Raw genomic sequence first — 19,601 nt, 5'->3', positions numbered from 1 at the left:
TCTCTCGGCTTGACATGTCTCGAGTGCCTCTCCTTGTCTCATTTGTCAGTTACAAACGTAATAAGTTGTTGAGAGAGGATGGAGGCTAATGGGGTGGATCAGAGTCTCAGAAACCCCGGACAGATGTCACCCTTTTCAGAAGGAACAATCGTGGCTCAGGAACCACACAAAAGCCCCCCTGCTCGGGCCTTTCACAATCCACACAGCGGAAACCCATGTGAACCACACAGGGCACAGACCCCATTGAGTCCCAAAGCAGCCCGTCTCCAGCCCTCATGTGGCTGCCTTCTCAGTCACTCTGCATATAATTAATAGCTTTCTCTGGCCAAATTTGTCCCCTTTGCCTCAAATACAAATGGCCATTAACATCTATTAATTTTGCCTCTGGCAATTGATTGCAGATTGTGCACTGCTGAAAAGCTAGAACAGTTGGAGTTTTGTAAGCACTTTGGGTGTGAATGCGAGTTAAAATGTGATTATTGTTCCCCTGGCTGAAAATAACTGGTGTTAAACCCTCTTTGAAAATGGAGAAGCCAAGATTGGTTATTTTACTAGTCATTAGTTGGCTCAGAGAGGGTAAATGAAATGGATGAGCATCAATGCTTAGATAAATTAGAAACATGGTGGAAAAATATAATGTTCATTAATACCTTTTCATTATAAAAATATTTAGCAAGACAAAGACACAAAAGGCTAAATCAGTTTGTCCAGTTTAAAATGTTCTTAAATTATGAATAGAACAAAGTTATGTTAGTATTGTTACAGCTTCAATGAAATCCGTTTAGAATTGTGAATAATCTTTTTAAATAGAAAATTACATATTTTAGAATAATTCAGCTTAATTTGGTGTTAGAGTTGAAACTAAAAAACTGAAATCAAATTTATATTCACACATACGTATTACATGATGATGATGATGATGATGATGATGATGATGACGATGATGATGATGATGATGTTGGTGAGCACTATAGATAGAGTTTGTAAAGTAACTTTAGGGTTTAGGGTAATAAAAACACAATAAGATTGAAAACATTCAATAAAAAATTCACTGTCCACTATTAAACTCCAGAGAATAATTAGTAATATATATTTCAGTCCAATAGGTTCTACAGAATAAGAAAGTTTTTTTGTTTGTTTGTTTTCAGGCCATGGATACTGAGGCACTTTTTAAGGAATTGATACAGACTTCACAAGGATTTTTTTACATTCTTCAATCAGTGACGAAAATGACCATGGGCAAAAACAATTTAGACTTAACACATTATAGTGGTGGACAGATTCATCCTTTACAAACAACGCCCTCTAGTGTACCAATCCGTACAGCCACAAAACAACCTCATATTGCTACTTAACCGTTTTAGTTCCTTATAAACGCCAAAATGCATCAATAAATGTGAATTCGTTTAAAGGAAGTAAACAGAGTCCTGCAGCTAGTTGCATGTAATGTCCTAAACAGTTTGACTAAAAGAGAAAAGTAAGAATAGCAGGTCGGGCAAATATGAGAACAAACAGTAGCGGGTTTAACCTCCACGCAAACCACGTAGTAATTGCGTGGGACCCCGGACGTCGGGGGGCCCTCACCCTGGTAGGAAAGCTCCAAAAAATGCTTGAGGGGTGACATCATGTTCTGGGTACATGCGCGAATACGCTGTTGCCGGGTCGGGACAGGTGAGTTTTTATGAAATTTTATGAAATAAAAATACATAAATAAATATATATAGGCCATCCGAACTTGCTTCGCGCACGCGCGGATGAGTTAGGGGCCGTTCACACCAACCGTGTTGTTGCCTGCATCTGCTCTGTTTTGTCATTGATTTCCAGTGTAAACACGCCCCGGACGAACGTCCATGCTCCATGCGAACGTACTGCTGCACCACGTCTCGCTGTTTCCTCAGTGTCTCTCGGAGGACTGGAACATTTTTAGACACTGTGTCAAGTTAATAAGAGCTTCAGGTTTCAAAAATGCATCTCAAGACACTTGCGTTCTGTATCAGTCGTTGAACTGTGTCTAGATTTCTTCTTCTTTTTTTTTTTTTGCGCAGGTGTCACAAAGACTTAACGTTCTGAACAAGTTCAGGTTGCAAAGAGGGGACTGTTACAATGTTTAACATTATTCCAGATTGTTCTGCAAGACTGCAACAAGCAAAATTCCAGCGCTTGTTTTTTTTCCTTCTGCTCTAGTGTGCCGCAGTGATTTGTATGTTTATTGTTAGTTACGAATGTTGCCTTCAATGCTGACATAAAATACAGCCTCAGCGTCAGAATATATGCTCCAGGTGAAAGTAAAGTAAATAAGACAGGAATATTTTGCTATACAACAAATCCTCAAAGTAATAATAATATTGTATCATATTATAATGACAAACTGGACAACAACAAATCATGTTTGGGTTGTAATATTAATAAATAACAACTGAATTCCAAAATGTCACTGGGTGAAGTAGGTTTCGCACATAAAAAGTGTTTTGTAAGAATATAGTTTATTTCACTGTATTGTGGAAAAACTGGAAACATACATTAATTATCTTTAACTAGATTTTTATTTAATTAAACATTTTTAATGTACTTGGCTACAATGGTTGATAGGATGAATTTAAAATTATGAATTAAAATACAGTTTATGTATTTTTTTATGCAAACATTTTCGAAATGGGGACCCGGCTTGGTCGGAGGCTTGGGGCTTCAGAAATCGTGAACCTCCCCCTGAGAACAAATGTGCTATATTTTTTCTAACTGATTAGAATTAGTTTTTAGCAAAGCGGACGATCAAATCTAAAAAAAAAAAAAAAAAATCCCATAAATTTACATTGGTGGAATGATCAAACTGTCAAGACATTTCAAACTCCAACTGTCAAGAAATTAAACGATCATGCTCAAAGCCATTCATCTGCTCTCTTGCCTGTATCAATCTAGGGTTGGGGAGTAACGAAATAAATGTAACGGGAATACGTATTTAAAATACAAAATATAAGTAACTTTATTCCACTAGTTACCATTTGGTATTTACATTCAAATAGTATTTTAATTACTGAAGAGATTACTGTGCATTTTATTGTAATTTGTTTAATTTAATATTTAGTCCTTTCAGATGTAAAATATTTATAGGCCTACATATGATGCGATCCAAAGTGCATCTGAATAAGAAAATTAATTTTGGAACTTTTTTCTAGCAAGACCTTTTATATTACGGCAAAAATCATATTCTTGATAATAATTTTTTTTATTTTTTTTTTTGCTGTAAAAATATCTAAAAATCCTTAAAACAAGATCAATTTGATTGATCTTGTTTTAGAAACAACACTGCATAAGCTATTTAGGTTTTTCAGAGAATTTATTTTTAACATGTATATTTTGTCTCCGTGTACTGGCAGAGTTTTTATTGTCAAAACAAGTGAAAAAACTACCAGTGCTGATGTAGTAATCCAAAGTATTTAGAATATGTTACTGACCTTGAGTAATCTAACGTAATACATTACAAATTACATTAGCATGTAATCTGTAGTGGAATACATTTCAAAAGTAGGCTAACCCTCCCACAGTCTGGCCAAAAACATAAATAAATCGCCGTGTGGATTTAAATTAGCAGATACTTAACAGCCAATGACTGGATCATTATTGCAGTGATTAACATGTTTCGGCTGGCAACAATTCTTGTATCCCACCTGATGCAGTTTGTAGCTTATTTCTTAAACAACCATGTCAGAAGATGTATCTCGTGGTCATGGAAAAGATGTTGTGTTTCAGACGGGGCAAAATATTGGCCTGCATCAATCAAAGAAAACAACTAAGGAGATTGCTGAAATCACTGAAATGGTTAAAATGACTGGAAGGATAGTGGTGAACCGTATAAGTTTCGCGGAATGGTCAGGAAAAAAACATTGAATGAGATCACTAAAATGCTTTGTGAACTTGATGACATTTTAGAATCCGTTTCGAGCTTCGGCTGCGATGAAATATTTCAATTTGTGCACTAGACCGCTTGTGATGAGATGCACAAAGTGAGAAATATCAACAGATTTTGTCGTAAACTTAATTTAAACGCCTGCTACTTCTGTATTTTGGACAATTATAACGTAGAAGACAGAAATGATTGTTTATGTTGCAAATAGGCTACAGCATTTATTTTTAAATACTACTAAACTGTTTGTAGCTTCTCCCTTAATTAATCAAATCCATTGCGAGCAAAATGACAGTTCATCAAGACTGCCACTAGAGAGAAATATGATAGTAGTATGTGAATGTCTGAGACAGTGAAAAGGCGGCTTGAGTTGCTGACCAGACGTTGCATGCAGCGGCAAGTGGCAGTGCGCCCTCCAGCGGCAGATACCTGTATAGTCTTTTCTCTATCTGCTGGCATGATTACTGAACGTATTTGTGATGAAAGTGATTAATCGACGATCGATAACCTTAATCTAATGATCACAATGGCACTGATTAACCCTCAGGAGCCCCCTTACACTCATAGAACAAGATGTCTACAACCCAACAGCTCTCCATCAGTGTGCATAGCCTACAGCACTGCATGGCCAAAAATAAAGTTGCTGTTTGGATTTAAAAGAGCAGATACTTAAGAGCCTATGATTGGATCATTGTTGCAGTGATTAATATGTTTCAGCTGGCAACAATTATTTTAACACTACCTGATGCAGTGTGTAGATTCTCATTTCTTAAACAACCATGTCAGAAGATGTATCTCGTGCTCATGGAATAGATGTTACTGTGTTTCAGAAGGGGCAATTTATTGGCCTGCATCAAGCAAAGAAAACAACTGAATTTGCTGAAATCACTGGAATTGGGTTAAGAACTGTTCAACGCATCATATAAACCTGGAAGGATAGTGGTGAACCATTAGCTTTGCGGAAGAAACATGGTCAGAAAAAAAACTTGAATGACCAGAGATCACTAAAATGCTTGGTGAAATCACATCATAAAAAATCGACAGTAAAACTCAAGTCTATGTTTAATAGTGAAAGTAAGAGCACCACACGCACAATGCAATGATAATTTACAGGATTGGCACTAAACGGCGGTGTGTGGTGGAGTGGTGGTGTAGTGCTAAACACAGGGCTGTTAATCAGAAGGTCACAGGTTCTAACCTCACAGCCACCACCATTGTGTCCTTGAGCAAGGCACTTAACTCCAGGTTGGGGGATTGTCCCTGTAATAAATGCACTGTAAGTTGCTTTGGATAAAAGAGTCTGCCAAATGCATAAATGTGTGGCCATAAGAAAGCCACTTGTTAGTGAGGCTAGTTGAAAAAACTACTTTAATTTGCTAGGGAGTATAAAGATTGGACTGGAGCAATGGAAAAAGGTCATGTGGTCTGAGGAGTCCAGATTTACACTATTCCAAAGTGATGGGTGCATCAGGGTAAGAAGGGAAGCGCATGAAGTGATAAACCCATCATGCATAGTACCCACTGTACAAGCCTCTGGAGGCAGTGTTATAATCTGGGGTTGCTCAGTTAGGTCCAGGGGCATGTCTTGGGGGAGCCCCCTGAGAATTTGAGAAATAACCTGTCCATCTGTTGTTTTGAGTGTAGCCCCGAATGTATTTTGAATAGTTGACTGACAAATATGAAACCGGACAAAAGCCTATGTAAACCCCCGAAATCATAAGTTGCCTTATTTCATTGTGCTTTGGCTTTGCACATACTGCATACAGCCTGTAAAAATAGACATAGGCATAATCTAGCCTATAGAATAAATTCCTTTGCTGTCGGTAGCCTATGGGCGACTCCGTTTCTTCCTCTCTGTTGAATATGCAGCAGGTAGAGGAGGAGCTTGCACAGTCGTTGACATCAACTAACGTTACTTAGTGGCGCGTTAACGGCAATTAGCAGGAAAGACAGCAAAAATTAAGCAAATGAGGCTTTGGGGATTTTTCCGAAAGAAGTCAGTGGGTAAGAATTCACATATTGTTTTTGTCCTTAAAGTCTTAAGATCATCATCTAGCTGGCTTTCACCCACAGTAGGCTAAACCTCAAGAGTTGTAGCCTCTAACCTCCTTATTCAGATTCATGCATTTTGGTAGCTCCGAGTTAACGCAGTCGCGTCACACACCGGAGATCGCGGGTCGAGTCACTTTTGGAGCGTACTTTTCTTGTTTATCAGGTGTTGTTTTCGCTAAGGATAACCAATAAGCATTAACATAAAATGTATGTGTGACTTGTTTTGTGATATTAGTTTGTAGGAAATATACACTTTGATTTGATTAAATGGTTTTGTAGAGTGTAGCAAAGATGAGCAACAGACTGAGGAGCAGCAGCAGCAGCTGTGCCAGAATCAGGCATGGAAACTGGTAACAATTAATAAGTCACTTTACTTTAGAGAAAGTTAAAAGTGAAACATTGTTTATCTCAATGATCCTAATGAAAGGATTTTGACAGATGAATTATTCTCATAGAGATGATGAGAATTATATACAGTTCGATGCCATGGTGTGTCAATGAACTTAGACTAAAGTCATTCATGTATTGCTTTAACTTAGGATCTTATACATCATTTTGACTATTTATGTCAAAAAATATAAATAATTTATATTCAATATTTTTTTTACCTCACTTTACTCACTATAATATAACTCTTTTGTGATGACTTTATGTTAATGTACATGAAAATTCAAGAATCATGATAGATCTTAGGGCAATCCCACTGATCTGCTCTTCCCAATACATTTTCTTCAATGGTATTGGTCCACAATTTGACAAATGTAGCACTTGATGAATTAGTTGTTTAAAGCTGATTTGCAATAAGTTATGTGCTGTATCTGTTCTTTTGCATCACAGATGATTCAGGGAGGAGAGAGGATGTTGAGGATAGTACTAGAGTGGAAGATTTAGGAACTGTAGAAACAGGCCCAGCCAGAGCAAAACTCAAAGAATACCCTCTCACTAGCTTTGGACTACAGGGAAGTGGTTGCTAGTGTGAAAATAAAATTGTCTGGGCTAAGCCCCGGATGTCCTTCAATGCTGGAAACGCCTTTGCATCTGATGATAAATTACAATTTAAAAGTGGATTGTTTTGTGCATATTTTTCCATCGCTAGCAGATGAGTGAGGTCTGACACAACAAAAATCCAGTTTAAGCCCTATAGTCTAATAGGGGCCCTGTGCCTATCTCTGGGTTCCTGACTTAGAAAAAGATATGCACTAAAACAGATTGTGTGTAGTATAGCTTAATTTTGCGCCAATTTTTTCAATTGTTTATGTTGCCCCCCCAAACATGATATCCTGGTAACCCCTCTGGTTAGGTCTAGACTCAGCAAAGTTATACAGCAATAAAATGAACACCGCTGACTACCTGAATGTACTGAATGACCAGGTTATCCCATCAATGGATGTTTTTTCTTTGCTGATGGGAGGGGCATATTCCAGGATGACAATGCCAAGATTCATCAGGCTCAAATTATGTGGTTCAAGTATGAAGGTAATTCAGTAGCAAAACTCGAGAGCTTGCATATTTGGATTTGAGAACTTGTACAATAAATATTTGTACTCGTAAGTTGAAATTTTCACTCACAGCACCGATGTGAAAACTTGTAAAATAAAAAGTTGAAGTTGAATGTTGCAATCAGCACTCACAGACAATAATTCAAAGCTTGTGTTCTGAATTCACAATTGCAGACAAATAGTCACAAATGTGTAAAATTACATTCACATAACTACAACTACAACTACATACACAAACTTGTATTGCACATTAACTTTGTACTTTAATTCATTTTCGCAGTACAACAACAAATCAGCATTTACAACCTCTTAAATCTGGCACTGCAACATTAAAACTTCACTCCTTGACTTTTGTAACTTCTTTTGCAAAAAACCTATAGCAAAACATCTCCGGTTACACATATAACCTCAGATCCCTGAAATGAAGGGAAAGAGACATTGCGGTGAAACACTTTTGGTGAATTCCTCCTCCGACCACCTAGTTGAAGCCCTTGTATCATAATGCAATCTTATGGGATCATCTCAGGGATCCAAGGTTACATGTGTAACCGGATCGATTCAGTTCACTCAACATTGCGGTGAAACACTTTTGGGGAACCATCAAGACGCACTACATAATGTAATACTCCAAGATACACCGGGGTATAAACACTTCCATGGCTGGATGTCCCATTTCTTTATTGGCAAACAACACACATGAACAACAATTTGCACGACATCCTGGACCCGGTTAACTTCGGCAGGCACTGGAAAAGTCATGCCGGGCATTCTTTGGACCTGGGCCAAGAAAAACGGCGGGCTCCAGATTCCTCTTCATGGCGTTGCACCAGTCATGAATGCACCTGCTGCCCGGGGGGGTTTCCTTCGGCGCTAAGAGGCCAAGGCTTCCGTTTGGGCCGCGGTTTACGTGGTCTCACCAATGGCTCAGTTGTGCGGCTCTCTTGGTGTCATGCATCTCCTTGAGCATTAACCAGACATGCTGGTCCAAAACCAATCACTTTTCCGACGGCCTGCGCAGTAACATAGTAGTTCACAGCACCAGATCTGTGGTGGTGCGGAGGTCTATGGACACATCAGAATTCAGGCCTTGCTCATCTACATCTTTGAGGAGCTTGGCCTAAAAGACTTGAAGCACTGGCATGCTATGGAGCACCGAGCTATCCTGACACACCGCTGTATAAGCTCTTCCAGCCAGTGTGGACCTCAGTTTATTTTTTTATTGAAGAAAAAAAAGATTACAATGAAAAAGTGCAATAAAGGAGTATCAATCAAGACTAGCATATTTGTAGAATGTACATCACTTAAAAAACTAAAAATTCACATCACTGGAGGCAGAAAAGATCTCATCAAATCAAGCAAGAAAAGAAATAAATGCATCACTAATATATCTCTTTAACATTTATTAAGCAATTGATTTCCCGCATGAATTCTGCAAATATAGGTTGTTGTTTTTTTTAAGACATTTCTGTTTTGTATAAAAAATTTCACAATCAGAATAAAAACTGACAGTGTTTTCCAGAAATCTGTTTTAGTTTTTAATATAAAACAATATCTTTGACACAATGACCATTTTTAACTTTAACTTGGAAAAACATTGGAGACTCCGATCATGCCATACAAGATCACAAAATAAAAATGTTGGATCAAGAATTTCACTATTGTTCCCACAAAAGGTACACAAGTTATTTACATCAGAATACTTGGGTAGAAGTAGGTTACAACAGTACATTTTGTGCAAGATTTTAAAATGCACTTTGATCTTATTAGTCATGCAATATTTATATGGTAACAACCATGCTTTCCTCCAATTTATGTTATTAATGATAAAGTTCCAGAAGAATTTTCCTCATGGGGAAATCATGAGTGTAGTAGTTGAAGAATAAATGTATTTTTTAAAGGTTTTACTCAGTAAAGAAACTCCTTCACTTTCCCACTACAAACAGGCACGGGCTGGCAATGTGGCATGACATAATCTCATACACAAACGTCCCATTTCATTGGCTAGGCATCAACTAATAAAACAACTTCATTGCCCCCTGCCAAACACTGGTCTTGCTCTCTCACAAGAGTACAATTGAGTACTAGTATTTACAAGTACACAAGTGAGTTTTGCTACAGGTTTTTTGCAAATGTAGTTGCAAAAGTCAATATATATATAAAAAACGTCATTAAAAGACTGATGTTTGGATGCTCATATAGGCAAATTTGCTGAAGCAAACTCGGCGCAGTACCTGAAATTAGTCCATAGTTCAGTTGAGTCAAGTTGAGGCAGCTTTAAAGGCAGTGCTTCATCATTGACGAAGAAAATAACAGTAACCTATGAAAAATACTACCTCAAAGAGAGTCGGTGTCATTTTCCCTAACATAATCACCAGCTCAAGTCCTTTTGGTTAGACGATCAGGGTGATTTTTCATGTGTGACTGACACTATTAATCTGTGAAAGCTTTCCTGCCATCACAGAGGGAGAATTGGTACCATTCTTGCTTTACAGGTCCTGCTGAAGCATATTAGCTGAATTGACACCATGGAGTCTGGCTGAGGTCACACTCCAGAGACGTGCTGATGACAGTACATGGAGCTCCACTGATGGTCAGTTCCTGTCTAGACTCCACCTTGTAGCGGAGGTTAATTAGACCACCCTCTGGGTCCACCTTAAATTGCTCCTGGCAAAATCACACAAAAATAAAACCAAAAGATTATAACTGATTTCAAGGCGGGGCTTGCAGAATGACATTGCTGCTATGACAAAGATATATCCTAACTTATACTCTTAATCATTTACATAAATGTAACAACTTGCCTCGCTTTGAAAAATGTGCTTTATTGGTTATATTTACAAACACACATATATGGGTGTTTATTCAACTTTGGGCGCTTTAATTTCCCTGGGGTTGATTGTTTTGAATTTAACACATTTAAACTTTTTTTCTTTTGGTTATACAAAGGTCTCATTAAAACTGACCAGGCTTTCATAATTTATTTTTGGTACTTTTCAATGTCATATGTACAGATTTGACTAAGACTGGAAAATACATAACAAAAACATTTATACTATGACAACCTAAACAAAGAGTGAAGTAATCATAGGAAATGATTAGATTTATAAATATTATATATATAAAAAATATATATATATATATGACAGCCCCACAGTTGTGGGGTCACTTCCACTACACCAGACAATTTTAACACAAATAATGTTTTTTTTTTTTTTTTTCAAAAGTTAGTGTACTTAAAGGGATAGTTCACCCAAAAATGAAAATTCTCTCATCATTTACTCTCTTCCATTCTACTCTCTTACCATCATGCCATCTCAGATGTGTATGACTTACTTTCTTCTGCTTAACACCCATGAAGATTTTAGAAAAACTTCTCCACTCTTTTGGTCCATACAATGCAAGTTAATGGTGACAAGAAATCTGAAGCTCCAAAAATCACAAAGGCAGTATAAAAGTAATTCATAGGACTCCAGGTTGTAAAATCCATATCTTCAGAAGTGATATTACAGGTATGGGTGAGAAATAGATCAGTATTTAAGTTCTTCTTTACTATAAATCTCAACTTTCACATGTTTCAAATTTTGAAGGTGAAAGTCTGATTTACCGTAAGCTGTATTTTCGCCAAATTATGCAAAAAGTGTAAAAATATTATTTAGCTGTGTGCATTTAGGGTACATAAAATGTTAGTTAGCAGTGAAATTAGTCTTAGAAAGAAAATGGTGGTGAAAATGACACTGTGTTGGGAATTATTGTTATGACTTTCAAAATTGTTTATACAAATCTCCAGTGGTGCATGTAAACTGTTGAACACTAGTTAAAAAATTGATCTATTGAGAGTGGAAAATGTTTTTTTTTTTTTAAACTTTCAGACTTACACTGACACCTAGTGGTGTGGATGCAGCATCATTCAAAATAGTTTACAGTTACAGATGCCATTGTATAAATGCACTATTTAGTCAGCCATGAATGATTTAATCAAAAAGGGAAAGTTTCCAATACAAGTAGTTTTTGACTGGTCATGTGATTCTACATATTGAATAAAATAGCTTTTATTTGGTTACTGATATGATTGCAGTCCGAATCTCATATGAGTGGTCATTGTTTTATACACGTTTCAAAAATATCCTTAATTTCTTTAGTAGCAAAACTTTTTTTTAAATGGAGGATAAAATTACTGAATGCACCTTTAACAAGACTTTACTTTCTATATCTAACTTGTTTCATATTTATGAACCCATATTGGGTTTTTTATTCTTTCTACCTGCTTTTGTGCAGCGATCCGCTTCTGATCTCTCTTCCTCCAAGCTGGATCATGGATGTGTCTGAATGTTTTAGTTCCTGTAGTAATACCTTTTGGCCTAAAAAGCTGCAGAGATGTTAATTATTAGAATCATACCAAATCAGAAATATATCACATTTTAAACAAACTTTACAGGTAAAACCTGCTTTAATTATAAAGCAAAGGTGTTTATCTTTCCGTTCTTTTGTACCTGAAGTTTAGCAGTTCGCAGTCTTCTGAAGAATTCATCATCTTCTCTTCCCCATCCCCAAAATCGATTTGACATTCCATTGCACTTTAGGTAGAAATTAAAAATCACTGTTTAGTAAACATTAGTGCACTATAAACTAACAATGAACAATTGTATTTGTATTAACTAACATTTGCAAAGATTAATATTCTTTGATATTGCGGTTCATTGATATTGATATGATATTGTTCATTGTTAGTTCATGATACCCAATGCATTAACAAATGGAACCTTACTGTAAAGTGTTACCGATATTTCTTTATTGATCTCACCATATGATAATGTTTCTTGGCAAGCAACAGGATCCCACCCACATAAGTTTTATAATGATATAAGGGATGAAGCTCTGGTGAAGCCACATGAAAGGGTCCCTCCTCTGGGAATCCATAGTCTAGATCCTCATTTTGAGGCAACAAGTCTACATCATGCATCGCAATGTAGTCTGTGTCATTACCACTCTCCAAATAGCCAACATTAATAAGTGAGGCTCCATTAAATCTGAAAAACATTAAGTGCATTCAAATAAAAATCCAAAATTACACTTGTGATCCTAAGAGATAACACATTCAATATCACTGCTCAACAGTAAAGATGGCCAAGGGCCAGTGTGAGAGTGTTTTGGCTAGTTGGCCAGTGCTGCGTTGTCACTAAATCTAACATCTGTGTGTTTTTATGAATAGCCAACTTAAACATGTAACGATTATGACTTTTCAAAATAGGAAAAATGACTTGTGAAAGTGAGCATGAGTTGAACATTACAAACTAATTGGTAATGTTTTGTGTTGTATGCTACAATATTCCAGCAAAATTGTGTTTATAAATGTATAGTTGTCATGGAGTTGCTTTATAATTGTCAGCTATTACTGCAAATAAAAAAGTGTAGTGTTTTAAAGAAGAGTAGTGTTTTAAAGTAAATATTTTTTTCCTGGCACATTTCTAAAATGTATCATTTTTGTGGTGGGGCCAGTGAAAATTTTAGCAAAGCAAGTTGTAAAACTGAACTACTACTAAAATAAAATCTGAACTACTGGCCTGAATGGACTAGCAAAAATTGTCTTGTTGAGCCAAGAATATAAATCAACAAAGATCACATTAAAAGCCACATTTGGTCAATCAACAAATAATACTCACCGAAAGCGATCCACTTGGTTAATAATAAATATTTTATGCCGTATTTTCTTTTTGTTGAGAAAAGCGTGCATATATGGGACAAACACAAGAAGCTCTTCAAAGCGCTCTCTGAATGGAATGATGAGGGCCATTTTGTGAGGGCCCCAGGATGGGTCATCAACAGAAGAATCTTGTTTCTCTATAGGACAAGGATGGTGATGCAGGTGGCTGTACCCAACAGCAGTCTGGCTCATGTCTCCTGAACAAGTCAGCTGCACCCAAAGAAGGGACCCCAGAACAAACACCATGCAGAGTCCGAAAAGCTTCCAGACAGTGCATTTCCTGGAAAGAAAACTGAAAACATAAATGCAAAGTGTTAACTATAATAATAACAAAGATCAACATGAAATCTGACATACAAAATTGCTTTTCAAGCATCATTACAGGGATAGTTAAACAAAAAATGATCGCATCATTTACTCCCCCTCATGCCATCCTAGATGTGTCTGTCTTTCTTCTGCAGATCAAAAACTAAAATTTGTATAAGAATCTCTTCGCTCTTTTGGTCCATACGATGCAAATTAATAGGGTCAAACAATTTCAAACTCCAAAAAGCATATATAAAGACAGCATAAAAGTAATCAATATGACTCCAGTGGTTTAATCAATAGCCGCTTTTCCACTATCGGGCCATTGCGAGCCAGGGCTACGGACTGGCCAGCCGGAACCAATAGCCTTGGACCTTGAGCAGCAAGATCAAACTCGATCTGCGTTCCCAACATCGGGCCACAGCGTTGCCCAAAATCCAACCCTTAATACACCGCTGCGTTGCAAACTTCAGACACCACCCATTTTGCAAGCAAGACAGAAGCTCAAGCTGAGGTACCACATTGTCTAGCAATCTAGAATATCAAGTATATATCAAATGTAAACAGCAAGATAAGTTAGCGTTGACAACTCACCTAATGTAACTGCTATGGTGTCCTGAGTGGTCCCAGCACGCCATCTATGAAAGTTCGTCGAACCATGGAAAGTCATTTCTTCGTGCACCGTTTGTCCATTGGGCTTTTTAAAGGATTTGTACCTTACCCGCATTTTTTCCCTGGAACCTGTACCACTGTGTGCTGGATACACAAGCTGGGAAGTTCTGCGAAACTTCGCCTCTGACATTGAACCTGCCTAAATCTCTGGTTGGCCATGTTTGACCCAAGGGTAATCGGCGGGCCAAAAGCCAATGGCCCAGAGAAGGCCCAGAGGAGGCACAATGAAGCCCCGGAAGAGACAGTGGGAAGTCAAATGGCCCTGAGCATGCCCTCATTTGGCACAATAGTTGAAACTTCTAAAGAACATACCAAAATGGAACAAAATAGTCAATATAAATCATCAGCAGTATCCTTGGCGATCATGATTTGAAGCTTGATTACACTTCCTAGCACCATCTAACGCTACGTACCATTCACTTGCATTGTATGGACCAACAGAAACTTTGTTTGTGTTCTACAGAAGAAAAAATGTCTCCTGCAGAAGACTAGCGTAAATGATGAGAGAATTTTCTTTTTTGGGTTAACTATCCCTTTAAATAGAATACATGTTAACATTGCATTGAAATAGGAGTCCATTAGAGTATTTGCATGTTTAAATGTGCATACCTTCTGTCATCTTTAAAATACAGCACTGGTTTTCTGCGTGAAGAGTACATCATCTTTGTGCCTTTCAGTGAAACAATGTACCACGCTGATCTGTGTAGGTATAATTCACCGATACGGGCTTTGTTTTAGGATGATTTCATCTACATGTTAAAATCTCATATTATCTTTGTTTCTCTCCATCATAAACGAAATCACATTCTTCAAGTTGCCGTCTTTCATAGTCGTTACAACACACAAACAGTCTTTAATCCCTAACGTGAGCCCTAAACCTAATTCATGCTTGTTTATGTATTTTGAGGTTTGCTTGTAGTCTCCCAAGTTCGGTTACACGTCACTCATAACGGTGCGATGAATAACAAGCGCACGGCTCGAGGTCGCATTCGTGTTGCTACTTTAAGGCAAAACAACTATCTGTATTACTTTCACGTGTGTTACAATACGCAAACATATATCTTCTTTCCGAATATTTTATACGTGCTGTCATTGTCGATAAACGTTTGAAAACTTAATGTAGCACGGTGACAAAAGAAAAAAAAAATACACACTGGCTGGTTTCACTTAGTCCGTCCGAAAAGCATTTCTCTTGAAACAGTGAACGACATTGAGTTCCTAAGCTTTTCTGAGCATTTTGAGCCAGGATAGATAGCAACATCAAACACTAACACATATAGCTAAAAAACAACAACACTTTTTAGATATTTAAAGCATAAACAACAAATAGCAATTGCATATCATATATACTCATGACTAACAGGTAAAGCGTTGCCCAATAAATATTATAACAAAATGTCTTCCTCATTAAAAAGGTTTACTCTTAAAGAAATGAATTGTAAGTTTAAAACATAGTTATAAAATCATGACCACTCACATGAGATGAAGACTCATGTGCGTAACTTTATAAAGGCTGTTTTCTATTTTTTATTCAAAAAAATCAATGAAAAATTCAATACAAGTTGCTCAATAGACAGCATTTGTGGGATAATGTTAATTATCACAAGAAATTACTTTTCTTAAAAATATAAAACAAAATATCAAGGTTAAATTGAGGCATTTACAATGCAAGTAAATGTGGCCAATTTTGGAGGGTTCAAAGGCAGAAATAGGAAGCTTGTCATTTTATAAAAGCACTTAATTAATTCTTCTGTTAAATGTTTTTTAATTTTTAAGCTGTAAATTTATTTAAAATCACCATTTTTACATTCGTTTTTGTGCTTGTTAACATTACAACGTCATGCAACAAAGTTGTAAAATTGTAAATATCTTAACACAGAAATGGTTAGAAAGTGATTGTATCACACTAAAATCATGTTAACATGCTAATTGTTTGTCTTGAAGCTATACTTTTGAAATGGTGGGTATTTTAGCTTTATGGATTGCCCCCATTCACTTACATTGTAAGTGCTAACTGGATCCCAGATGTGTGCTTTTTTTTAAAGAAAAGTCAGACAAGTTTAAATTAATTTTGTGGTAATCATTATTATGCCTAATTTTTAAGCTTAACTTGAATTGAACTCAGAATATTGTTAATGACCAGCTGAATACTACCAACGTTTCTTTTAAAGGGGTCATGACATGGGTTTTTTTATTGTATTATTATGTTCCCTTAGGTGCAATTATAGTATTAATATATTTTTTTTTAAGAAAAACTTTTAAAATCTAGTGATTTATGACCTTTTCCCACCCTGTTTCTCATCCTCTGATTCAAACAGTCTGTTTTGGGGGCGTTTTCCATTTAAGACTTCAGTGTTAACGCCCACTGTTATGATTGGCTAACGTCAGTGCCTATGTATCAATTATTGACGCACCCAGCCAGAACAATATGCAAGTAAACTAAGTAAAAACACTGTGATTATTCATAATGAATGAAATTGCGCTTTAAAAAGTAGTTTAAAGTTTAAAATAGATTACTTACAGTTTGCGTCGTCGTTGTTCCCAGAATAGTCGGCACAGACTTATCTTTGAGCAACAGTTTTCTGGCAAAGCCAGCATCATATTGAGATTTGTTCTCAAAACAGTCATCCTTAAATTGTACAGAACAAACGCTTAAGTTAACACTGCCGTGACTGGAACGTCCGCAAAAAATAAACTGCATCCATTTTTCCCTGACGCCTGGATCTTTCGGCAGCTTATTCAGAGGTTTTGTTTGACCACAGCCAGGAACAGCACATCTGTGTGGCATCGTAATTTTCCTGTGCACAAGTAGTCTCTGTCAGAGCTCGCTGTCCATCGACTGAACACTTGTGAGGCGACGGCGATACTGAAATGAGCGTAGTTGTCTTGGCGCTTAAAGCGTAGTTATCTTGTGCTGGAGGCGGTCATATGCAAACGCTGGTACGTCACTTCTAACCGTCACGTCACTTCTAACCATGAATCCAGAACGAGCTGTATTTTGAGCTTGATTAAATAAATGATTCGTTTAGAATGGGGAGGACGTCTTAAAATATTAAACTTGCACGACGTTTTAATGATACAAAGACCTCTTATATACCAAAAGATCAAGGCAAATTTGGTTTCTCATGTCATGACCCCTTTAAGTCAAGTCATTTCACTCGGCAGCCATATTTGGAACCCTCACAGGCAGCTATTTTCAATGGATAGTCTACAAGTGGCATACAAGTGCAGCTCCTATCCACTTAAATGGGGAAAGTTTGAAATTGAAATGGTTGGTTAAGATTACAATCAAAGAACATATTTCACATAAGCAGTCAAATCTGACAACAATGTCACCATAAATTGTGCTTCTTTAACTCATATAATGCTTAAAAAAACAAAAAATTTCTGGTCTAGCTAATGCACATATGCATTCTTGAGTTGACTGGCAAGCAATATTTGTAACTAAAGGTGATTGGCTCCTTTTCCTGTAAAGCAGGACTTCCTTTTCTAGAAACAAGGCTTGTGTCGAGAAGGTAACCGAACGTCTTGCAAGAGCTGCATGGAAAGTTCCCACACTGTTTTTATTTGGAGTCCTACAGAAACCCTACACCTACCCCTAAACCTAAACTTAACCCTACCACTGAATCTAACCCTAAACCTAACCTTGGTAACATCAAATGAGACTCTGGCAAGACTACTTCCAAACTGGCAGCAGGGATTCCCCTGAGGGAAGAGTTTAGGGAAGTTAGTGAGTATATTTTTAAAGTGAAGAGGGATGCCTTAGTAACTACTATGTTTTTTTTTTTTTTTTTTTTTGGACACTTCCACTCATGGATTAAATTAATCATGGATGACTGCGGTAGTGAATTTCTACAATGACATCAGTAACTGAAAACATTTGCATTTGAATGATGCTGCATCCATGCCCCTAGGTGTCAGTGTAAGTTCAAGACTGCATAAACAGCTAACAAGAAATCTCAAAGAGTAGTGAGTAAATCCTTAAAACCTTGTATTTGTTTCAGAAAGTTCTAATATATATATATATATATATATATATATATATATATATATATATATATATATATATATACCTGCCGAGTGAAATGACTTGACTTAAAAAGAAACGTTGGTAGTATTCGGCTGGTATATATATATATATATATATATATATATATATATATATATATATATATATATATATATATATATATATTGGCCACGTGTATTGTAATGAATATTCAATAAGTCAATATGTCCAGTGGCCAAACTGATAATAGTATAACACTTCTCTAATATATTAATTAATCAAAGTACCAATAACTTACAAAGGCCATTTAACCCAAGTGAATATAAAGAGGACTTTTAAAGTCAAGTCAATTAAGGGGGGAGTGGGGAAACTTTATTTCTATGTGCAATATGGGGTACATTTCTCACCAACTAAAATTTTCCATCCCCTGTCTCTACTTGGAAAGATAAACACATTTTCCTGTGGCTTCTGCTTAACTTAAATGATGAAAAAAGAAGAAGAAAAATGTTGTTAAAAATGTATTATGTACAAATATGAGAGCAAAACATTTTTCAGTGTTTTCAGATTTCAGTGAGCAAAACACTTAGAATTGTATTCTGTTTCAAATCAAATCAATCAAATCACTTTATTGTCACACGACCATGTACACAAGTGCAACAGTAGGTGAAAGTCTTGTGTGCAGTTCCAAGCAACATAGCAGTCATGACAGTGACAAGACATATACTAATTACAATAAACAACATATTTACACAACACAATTTACATATCAAATGTACAAATAATTACACAACACAATAACAATATACAACGTACAGTAAACAATACACATGATATAGAATACACAAACAATAAAAAAAAGTATATAAAGTGTATACAAAAAAAATACAGTAGTGGTATTGTACAGAGAATATAATTTATGACAATCCAGTGTGAGATAATAAGATTAATAAAGTGCATTGCTGATGTATATTGATCATGAGAGATCAGGTGTTCAAAAGTCTGATTGCTTGGGGGAAGAAGCTGTCATGTAGTTGGCTGGTGCGGGTCCTTATGCTGCGATACCACCTGCCTGATGGTAGCAGTGAGAGCAGCCCATGACTCGGGTGGCTGGAGTCTCTGATGATCCTCCGAGCTTTTTTCATACACCTCTATATATGTCCTGGAGGGAGGGAATCTCACATGTGTCTGGCAGTTCGCACCACCCTTTGCAGGGATTTGCGGTTGTGGGTGGTGCTATTGCCGTACCAGGCGGTGATGCAGCCAGTCAGGCTGCTCTCTATAGTGCTAGTGTAGAACTGTATGAGGATGTGGTGGTTCATTCCAAACTTCCTCAGCCATCTCAGGAAGAAGAGGAGCTGGTGAGCCTTCTTGACAACGGCCTCAGTGTGAACGGACCATGTGAGTTCCATAGTGATGTGGACACGAGGAACTTGAAGCTGCTGACTCTCTCCACCGGTGCTC

At 36.9% G+C, this 19,601-nt stretch overlaps 1 protein-coding gene across 3 annotated transcripts; it reads right to left on the bottom strand.

Annotated features, from left to right (window-relative positions):
- Window positions 1-7,766: 7,766 nt before the first annotated feature.
- LOC127659895 (beta-1,4-galactosyltransferase 7-like) lies at window positions 7,767-15,296 on the bottom strand. Of its 3 annotated transcripts, XM_052149870.1 has the most exons (7): window positions 14,741-15,296; window positions 14,054-14,430; window positions 13,113-13,445; window positions 12,254-12,479; window positions 11,943-12,026; window positions 11,714-11,818; window positions 7,767-10,116 (listed from the first exon to the last, which is right to left on the bottom strand). In XM_052149870.1, the coding sequence occupies exons 2-7, from the start codon at window positions 14,095-14,097 to the stop codon at window positions 9,961-9,963; spliced, it is 948 nt and encodes a 315-aa protein (XP_052005830.1). In that variant the 5' UTR covers window positions 14,098-14,430; window positions 14,741-15,296; the 3' UTR covers window positions 7,767-9,960. The 3 variants fall into 3 exon arrangements, with proteins under 3 accessions (XP_052005830.1, XP_052005833.1, XP_052005832.1); XM_052149873.1 differs by lacking the exon at window positions 14,054-14,430; XM_052149872.1 differs by lacking the exon at window positions 14,741-15,296 and having other exon boundaries at window positions 14,054-14,730.
- Between the last annotated feature and the right edge of the window lie 4,305 nt (window positions 15,297-19,601).

Source organism: Xyrauchen texanus, chromosome 19 (genome assembly GCF_025860055.1).
Source record: "Xyrauchen texanus isolate HMW12.3.18 chromosome 19, RBS_HiC_50CHRs, whole genome shotgun sequence".
Lineage (NCBI taxonomy): Eukaryota > Metazoa > Chordata > Actinopteri > Cypriniformes > Catostomidae > Xyrauchen > Xyrauchen texanus.
The sequence above is the reverse complement of the archived record's forward strand: the minus strand, read 5'-3'. Positions and strand labels throughout refer to the sequence as shown.